The 9,778-nt window shown below is 41.6% G+C and overlaps 1 protein-coding gene across 1 annotated transcript; it reads right to left on the bottom strand.

Moving 5' to 3' along the window:
* Positions 1 to 722: 722 nt before the first annotated feature.
* Positions 723 to 7,590, bottom strand: Lrat (lecithin retinol acyltransferase). Its single transcript, XM_052180296.1, has 2 exons — positions 7,016 to 7,590; positions 723 to 1,255 (listed from the first exon to the last, which is right to left on the bottom strand). Exons 1-2 carry the CDS (start codon positions 7,553 to 7,555, stop codon positions 1,100 to 1,102), a joined length of 696 nt encoding a protein of 231 aa, XP_052036256.1. The 5' UTR covers positions 7,556 to 7,590; the 3' UTR covers positions 723 to 1,099.
* Positions 7,591 to 9,778: the final 2,188 nt, after the last annotated feature.

Here is a 9,778-nt window from a genome sequence, read left to right as displayed (position 1 = left end):
TACTAGTTTTCTCAAAATAATTTTTTGGCTCTATTTAAGCTTTATATACTACTGTGATACACCTCTTTTATCTTTATAAATGATACTTTAAGTGGAAAATTGACTGTAAAACAAATATGGCTTTTTTTAAACAAAAAGAAAACATGAGTAAATTTAGCTTTAAAAGTAACTATCCAGTGACATACATACACACACATATATATATATATATATATATATATATATATATATATATATATACACATACATACACATACAGATCCAAGGGCACAGAAAAAGACACACTGGACTTGATTTTATGTTCACTTTTGTAGCTTCTCATTAATAAATGACACTAGTATAATAAAGCAACCAGAAATATAGTTTACCTATCAATCTATGCAAGTTCAGATATTGGTGTATTTCTATAACACATATGTACACCTAATACCAGAATTATTTCAATTCTATATCCAAAAAGAAAAACACAATATCAGGCTATTCAAAATAGCTATATAAATAGCTACTGTCACTATTGTTACATTTCTATACTTTCTGACCAGTTACTCTCAGTAAGCTCAAAACACTGGTCTCAAAACATGAAAATAATATTCTTGACTTACTTTAGATGATATTAGTATATAAAGAAAGGCAAAGAGAATGTGAGCTTTGGTTTCTTTTTAACTAATTTTCAAACATATATTCATCTAAATGAGAGAAAACTTTAACTTTAATGTCAGACATTAAATAAGAATACATTACAATAAAGTTAGTGATCTCAACTGAGAAGCCTAACAGCAGAATGAATACAGGTGGAAAAGAATGACCTACACCGTCTCCCGTGGCTGTCACCTCGGGCCACATCTCAGGGCTGCTGATGTGGCAGGCTGTTGTACTTCCAGGGACTCCCCGCACCCTGCAGCAGAACTGCCTGAGGGCTCAGAAAGATGGCTCAGCTTACATAGCAAGCACTTTGTATGATTCTTAATCACTAATTTTTTTATCTGGAACACAGTGTTGTGGGCCACATTTTAACAACAATGCTTATAATGTTTTGTGCTCTATAAATATAAACACATTTCCATACAAAATACATACACATACACATGTGGATTGGGAGCTAGCCAGACATCATCCACAAGCAGAATGGGATACAGATTGCAGGAAGGGTCATGTATGATGCCAGGCCCGTGTAGACTATAGATGCTAATCCCAAGACAGCTGAAGCAAGAGAGCTTCTCTGGTCACGAATGATTATCTTCACAATGTCATAAAACTGGAAAACAAGAGTTAAGATTGTTAGGAACCATGGACAAATGAACCACATATACCACAGACTCATAAAAGTTACTCAGTATTAAAGATTAAAAACAACATTAAATTAATACTAATTTACATATTCTAACCTAACCTAAGAAGAATGTTTCTAAACTCAAGTTTAAAACAAAAAACAAAAATTAGCCAATTCTTCTACTTTACTACTCTAAAATTTGATTATACCAATCATATTTTTATATAAATCTTAAAGTATAAAGATGAAGTCACAATGAGCTGCCATATCCTCTCTCTCATCAGTTAGGCATCACATAATGTGTCCTGGAAATAAAGGCATTAAATATGTTTCCCACCCCCTAATGGATGTATTCTACTGTGTCACTTTCTCATATAAAAAGAAATCTTGCTTAGAAATGGTATCATATGTTTAGGTGTCCTGACTGTCATATTTGTTGTGCAACATCAAATAAGGCATTTAACTAGTCTAGACATTCTTCTTCATTGGAATACTAGGTTAGCCCTGGAGATAAACTAAATCTTTCAAGTAAAAGAATAGTGTTTGGCCTGGAGAGATGGCTCAGCTGTTAATAGCACTGACTGCTCTTCCAGAGGTCCTGAGTTCAAAAAAAGTGTTCTATGTATTGCATAAATATAAGATATTACAGTGATTATTAACACTGCTATATTTCTTGACAGTTATCTTTGTCATTGATAGAATTTAACAACTGTCATTTTCATGTGAGTTTTGCTATTCAGACTAGACTCAAGATCTTTTTCTAGACTATTGCAGTGTATATGCGGTAAGGTCTTGCTTCACTGCTCAGCTTGATTCAGAACTCTAGGGCTTAATGAAATCTCCTGAGCTGGGAAGGTTTCTAAAATCTATACTTTATAAGATTTATTTTAATTTTTAATTATGTGGGGGGGGCACATACACTCATGTGCACATGCCCATGGAAACCAGAGCATTAGAAATACCCACTACACACACACACACACACACACACACACACACACACACACACACACACATCTTTACAGGCATTGTGATCTGCCCAAGGTGGGTGCTGAGAATCAAACTTGGGTCCTCTGCAAGAGTTGTATGAACTCTTAACTGCTAACCATCCTGAAAAAAATCCAGCCCTGGTTTTTAAATTCTTTGTTTTCCTTGCTTTGAGACAAGGTTTCACTATATTATCTCTGGTTGTCTGGAACTTTCTATATTAATTAGCCTGGCTTTGAACTACAAGTACCTTCTGCCTCAGCCACTAGGGGGCTGAGGTCAAAAGATGTGCACCACTGTGCCTGGCTGAATTTCTAAATTATTGATGAATACAGTAAACAAGTTTAATACTTTCAAGGACTCTGGGGACTTCTCAGTTGAGAACTAACTCAACTGAGAAGAGTAGTCCTATAGGATGCTATTACTGATGTACATGTATTCTATGCACAAGTAAATAGCCTAGTGATACATGTGAAATGTCATTAAACCAAGTTTGACTGTGTGTGTTTTAGTCCACTATGTAAATGTAAGGTCATCTCTATTCATAGTTTTACATAATATTACATTAACATATTATGTAAATTTGCATAATTTTACATTTACATACTATCTAAAGAAAAGTATGATAGCCTATTAGCCATCCAAGTATTCTTTGTAGAACAAACATCTAATCTCTTTCTACTGAACTAACAAGATATAGAGCATAATATAAATGAAGTGTAGTAAGGCATACCTATAATCCTGGCACTTGGGAGATGGAGGTAGAGATATCAGAAGTTCAAGGTCATTCTTGCCTATCTAGAGGTAAACCTAGGCCACAGACCCGTTTTCTCTCTCTTCTGTGTGTAGATATACATGCATATGTAATGAATAAGCACCTCTGTCTTTGTCTTTGTTTCTCCCTCTATGTCTTCCTCACTTTCTTCCTTTCTCTCTCTCCCTCCCTTCTCTCAGTCCCCTACTATCTATCCACTTGGCCGTTAGCCCTGGCCGGGAAGGCTGGAAATATAGATCAGTGGTAAGATTTGCCTAGACCCTGTTTTGTTTTGTTTTGTTTCGTTTTGTTTTGTTTTTTCTTTTGTTTTGTTTAGGTAGAGAGTAGGAAATATATAGTAAGTGTCAAGAAGTTTACTTTTGTAAACAGTGAGTCGCTTGAAAAGCAATTCTCTGCATTCATTCTGGTAATAACAAGTCAGACAATACCATTAGTAGAAAAAGCATAACAGTAAAAGTTAAAAACAAAGGGACTTGAATTTTACAGTATAGTGATGCTTTGTGTCAATATAAAATGCCTCGCCTCAACTTTATGATTTCTAAGCATGTATAAAAGCAGTGCTGGAAGAGGGGAGGAAAAAGAAAGAGTAGAAAGAGTGGGAAGAGGAAATGCTGTCTCCTGGTCACAGCATAGCCAGGGACTCTCAGCAGCTATGGTTCCCTGCACTGGAGCTGCTCTCACTGATCCAGGACATCACTCCTGCCTGGAATAGGAGCAAATCTTACAGGGTCTTGGGAGGTCCTGCCCCTTCCTGAGGAGCCGATGGAAAGTTAATGGTACCTAAAGAGAGAGAGTCCACTTTTATTGGCTAGTTGCCCATGCGTCAGTGAATAAGCTCCAACCCATGCTCATACAAACCCTAACTGTTGTGGTGGTTTTAATAAGAATGCCCCTCATTGGACATGTTCATATATTTGAATGCTTAAAAATAGGTGTGACCTTGTTGGAATAGGTGTAGAAGCCATATTGGAGGAAGTATGTCCCTGAGGGTGGGCTTTGAGGTTTCAAAAGCCCAGGCCAGGCCCAGTGGCTTGCTCTTCCTCTGTTTGCAGATCTGATTGTAGAACTTTGAGCTACTTCTCCAGCAACATGTCTGCTTTCTTGCCACCATGCTCTGCTCCACAATCATCCTAATCTAACCTCTGAAAGTGTAAGCTACCCCAGTTAGGTGATTTTCTTTATAAGAGTTGCTGTGGTCACAGTATCTCTTCACAGCACTAGATTACTGACCAAGACACTAAACTCAGTGAGTCACATACACAACACATGTGAAACTAGAAGGGTAATTTGTTAAGTAGAAATGGGTCAGCTGAAGGAGGAAGGGAATTTTAGTAAGAGAAGTAGGTGATCAAAATACATTGTATATATATACAAAATTGTTGATAATTAAAAAAGAACAACTTGCAGAATAAAAGAGCATTCTCTCAAAGATGTAAAGGCTCTGGTTTAGTGAAGTTTTTAACTTATTTATTAGAGGTGTGTGTGTGTGTGTGTGTGTGTGTGTGTATGTCTGTGTGTGTGTGTGTGTGTGTGTTTGGGTGCACACACGTTCATGCACACACTCATATCAGTACCATAAGACTTGTGTGAATTCAAGAGGCCAACTTTTGGAAGTTGGTTTCCTCCTTCCACTGTGGGATTCAGAGACCAAACTGCAGTTATCAGATTTGAGCAGTAATCACCTGTACCCACTGACTCTTCTTACTGGCCTACTTGTGTGCACTGTTAATAGCAAGAAGTTTTCACCCAAGGGAAAATTTTGAAGAAAATTTTTATAAAATTTTATTTAAAAAAAGAGATGGCTTTGCCATGCCAAAATAAGATACAATATCTGTGAAAGACTTCAACAGTCAGACCCAGAAACAAATAATAGCTTATGTTTCTAGAAAATCCAAAGCATGGAGCTGGAGAGATGACTTAGCCATTAACAATGCATGCTGTCCTTGCAGAGGTCTCCCACCCGCATCCCAGCACAGACTTCTTCCCTTCATCCCAAGTCTTATGACCTGCCTATAACTCCATCTCCCAAAATACCATATCTCTGGCCTCCAAAGGCATCTTCACATGTACACATATACATGTAATTAGAGCAAAAAATTGAAAACCTTTTCAAAAAATTCAAAGTAGAAATCACGTAGAACTAATGCCTCTTTTGCTTTAAAAAAAAAAAAAAAAAAAAAGGTTCTTAGAATTAGAACATCTGTGTAAGATCTTTCCCCTGAGGAAATCTAGTCTTCTAGACTGGGGCTGGATTGTTTATTAGGCCATTCAAAGGGAAACACGGAAATGCAGTCTCACTAGAGATTGTGAGGCTTCATTAATTACAACACTTCACTGCTGGGGAGCATACAATCTCCCCAGATTAGAAATTACCCAATTAGTTCTTTCTGTGATGACTATTTTACTGCTTATAGAAAGCACTTGGACATCTTTTCTGCTGAGATATGTAATGCAGTGCTACACATGTGCTGTGAAAGGGCAGCCCTCAATTTGGATAGGAAAACTATTTTTCATTACAACAATAATTGGGTTAATTATTAACTAAATCTGATATGTCTCCTTTTGGATACTTTTGGAGTCCGTGTTTGTAAATGTGGAAAAGTTCCCCTCTAAACAGGCCTGGGCTAGAGGGGAGATTCTGAACCATTGCATAGTATATCCTAATTGTATTTTAATTTACCATAGAAAATGATGACTCAAATAAGTTAATTCTGGTTCAATTAAAAAATCTGTCAGAAATTTAATATGCCTACATATAAAAGCCCAATAGCTTTATTCTCTGCTGTGTCAAAAAAATACTCAAAGTATATATGAATCAAATCTAGGCTGTAGATTGTGATGACCTATTCATTTGATTCAAAAATGCATCAAAACATACAAATAGCACAAACGCTTATTGTGTGATTGACCAGAATTCCATTAAGAAAAGCAAATGCTAATACCACCTTATTTATAGTCAAGGCTGAAAAACATCCAATTACTAATGAAAGTTCAGGATTAAAACATAAACTATGGGGCTGGAGAGATGGCTCACAGGTTAAGAGCACTGACTGCTCTTCCTGAGTTCAATTCCCAGCAACCACATGGTGGCTCACAACCATCTGTAATGGGATCTGACACCCTCTTCTGGTGTGTCTGATGACAGCAACGATGTAATCATATAGATAAAATAAATAAATCTTTAAAAGAAAAAAATCATAGAGTTGCAGGCCAGCCAGGGCTGCACAGAGAAACCCTGTCTTGAAAAACCAAAAAAACAAAAAGCAGAAAAAGATGGTGCCTCAAAAACATACACTATGTTTTGTGAGTTAAACTATTTTTTCCTTTGAATTTGTAGCTTATTTCTACTACTTGTGTCCTCCCACCCCCAAGTAGCCATAAAAATTACCTTCCAGAGAAATGAATTGTTTTAATCTCTGGGGAACTTAAAATCCAACCTACCTTTGGAACTAATGGCTAGGAGATGCTTAACAGTGAATGAGAGCAGGATCTGGGGATTACAGACACTTAGGAATAAGTTAGACACCAAGGAAAAAATCTCTCCGAGTCAAACACAGAAATAAAAGGGGTCCAACAGGAATGTGTCCTACAAGGAAGGTTGAGCCTATTAAGTACAGGGAATTCAGTTTGAGCATATAGAAGAGGAGAAAACTGGACACCTTCCTGCCAATTATACTTCGTAGGAAAAGTTCCAAGTCCTTCGGTCTCTTGCCCTGATCATTTGAACTACCTGTGTGTGCAGACCAAGATGACTAGTACAGGCAGCACTTTGGAATCTCGGAAGCAGTCTGTGTGGCCACACCCTTTTTATTGCACATTTTGAAATAGTCTTCCTTTGAGGCAAACTGCCCTTTGTTTACCAGATCTTCCCTAGAAACACCAGAGCTTTCCTTATTTAACCTACAACTCCTGAGAATGGTATCGTGGAGGAGAGGTCCAAAAAGCTCCCAGACCCCGATCCCAACCCTGCAAGTCTCTCCTACCTTCTCAGCCTGTGGACTGATCCGAGAGCCATATCTGCAGTAGGTCACAAAGTGCTCACAATTGTTCCACAGGAGGCTGTATGGGGTCAGCCCCAACTGCTGCTCAGCTCTGCGTGCCACCTCCTCATTAAGCAAGGACTTCTTCTGGAGAGTCTCGTCTAGGTGATTGACTAGGATGTCTGCTCCGTAGGCAAAGTCCTCTACGGTGTCCACACGGATGCTGGCCACCTTGCAAATGACTCCCAGGAGGAGACGCTTGTTGGAAACCACCTTCTGAATGCGTTCCTTGTCATTGGTCAGGGCTAACAGGATGTCAGGCATTAGATGGGCTACACGGTTTTCCCCCAGGTAGATCCCATAGTGGTTAAAATGGGTCCGCGACACCTCCAACACGTCGCCCCGGAGAAAAGAGCTGATTTCATAGGGATGGTTCTTCCCTGTGCCTCCTCCCGGAGCGCACACGCTAAAGAGCTTGAAGTTGGAAATAAGGAGCAGCTTCTCCAGGAGGAGAGACGCAGCTTCCAGCATCGGGTTCTTCATCCTACAGCGTCCAGAGTTTCGCACTAGCCGCAACTGGTCTGTGCAAGGTGAGCTCTCTGACCGACCGCTGCAGCGCAGCTGCACTGCTCACCTGCGGAGCACCGCGGGGGCGGGGGGGGGGGGGGGGCTGCCCAGAGCGGGGAGAGCAAAAGACTAGAAGAGGAGAAGCCAAGGGCCTGCCTCAGCCACCCAGTGCAGAGGGTCAAGTAAAGGAAGTAGTATCGGTCAGCTGTGGGAACAGTGGGCGCTTGAGGAGCTGGAGAAGTAGCGTGCCTGGGGGGGGGGGGGGGGGGCGGTGCTCCGGGTGCGCTCTTCTCTGTGGCTCTTATAGAGGTGCAGAGGGCGGGCCGAATGCGGTCACAGGCCGGAGAACACGGATTGGGCACCGGCGTTCTGCACCCTGACTTCTCCTCGAGTGCTCTGCTTCACTAGGGAGACCTTTAAACAGCCAGCGTTGGAGAGATGTCGGAGGAGGCGTGGCCGCGCGAAAGAGCCTGCACCTGCCACGGTTGGAGCACCTTTCTCCCGGTGAGAAGTGCCCTCTGTAAAATTTCTTTGTGAGACCAGCTCTAACCGGCAATAATGCCGTGCCCCTCAGCTTACTAAAGAATTTGCTTTGATTCTCCAAAGTGCCGGCTCTGCGAATTCCTGCAGATCCTTCTTAAATTGATCTTTGTTGTTTTAAACACACAAGCATCCATAAGCTCTCAGATGGCACGCGGAGAAGTGGAATTGCTCGCTGTGGGTCCAGTGCCCCAGCGTGGAGGATCGGAACGCTCCAAGGCTCCAGCGCCTGTTGAGCGCGCGCCTTCCAACGGTCATCCAGAAACCCCAACCCCTCCAGCAAAGCAGGAGTCAAGCCAAGTTTCTTTGAGGTCAGGTCCCAGCTTCACTTCACAGATCGCTTTTGGTAAAGCGCTCCCTGTCACACCAGGGCGGTGTGGTGCGCTTGAATCAGAACCCCACACACAGTCGAAGGTGGAGGGGTGTCCCTTCCCCCACAGCATTTAGCTGTGACCTTCCTGGCCTGCAGCCTCCACCCTTCCCCTGGTGTTATCTCAGGCCTTTGTTCCTTTGGGAACAATACAGCCACTTTCACCTTAACTACCAATGCTGCCTCAGGGCAGTCTCACCTGGAGACCAGCAGAAAACCTGCGTGACTGGAAGCAGGCAACCCGCTGAGAAGAACCAAGGAATTCAATTCATGGCCATTTGGGGGGCAGTGTTGTTTTCTAAAGACTATATATATTGGCTAAATAATAGTAAAGTCAGTCTTGATCCGCAAACTGTCAATTCGTCCCCTTCCCGTTTATCCCCAGAATTCTCTTCCAGGTCCCCAGTTCGCATGTGGCCGCGGGCGGCTACAGAGGGGAAGTTGCCTAAGGAGCCTGCTGGGGCTCTGCCAAGCTGGGATTTGGGTGCCCAGACCCTCCTGAATTTCTTTGCTAATGCGTTATGTAAATGATTAGATTTCCCAACACAAAGGCCACAAGTGCCACAAAACTATGATGGCATAAGTTCCAGGCTAAGGCTGAGATGTCCATCTGCCACTGCCATGAAGGAACCTGGACCAGGCTGAGGCCTGAGGCTGCCCCTCTTTGGAGGATTAGGCCTTTGCTCCCTACCTGTCTGCTGTACTCTATCTGATACTGTCTCTACACTTTTGTTCATTTGTCCACTTCACACATGATTGCAAATCTCACTGTAGCACACCCCACATTTCCCCACTGCCTCAAACGAATAGGAAGAAATAGGCATGATCTTCCATCAGTTCATTCACAATCATCTCTGTCCCCTTCCTGGAGGTTCAACAAAATCAATCTGTACTTCTTTCCCTTACCATCCTCACTTGTAGTTATTTTTCTACTTGTCTTAAGGCCAATGGTCCTCTTTTGACACATTTTTACTGGGATAGTGAGAAATATATAGGAGAGTTGCTACAGATTACTAGAGAGCCATCTGAGTTCTATCTGAAGAGCCCATGGTAGGGGAGAGCCACCTGCAGAAGGTCCTCTGAGTTCCACATGGGTGCACCGGCACTCACATGCACACACAGTAACAAAAGCTTTTATTATTTCAGGGAATTTTGCAGAAAAGAATAGGATCTAATGGAAGTTATTGCTTTGTTTAAATGGGGATTCTGTGAACAATAAAGGGGGTGAGATCGCAGAGATGAAAACCACATGACAATGAAAACACCTTAAGTGCTGACCATGGTGACTC

The sequence above is a fragment of the Apodemus sylvaticus genome, chromosome 4 (genome assembly GCF_947179515.1).
Source record: "Apodemus sylvaticus chromosome 4, mApoSyl1.1, whole genome shotgun sequence".
NCBI classification, from domain to species: Eukaryota; Metazoa; Chordata; class Mammalia; order Rodentia; family Muridae; genus Apodemus; species Apodemus sylvaticus.
This window is presented reverse-complemented; position numbering and strand designations above follow the sequence as displayed.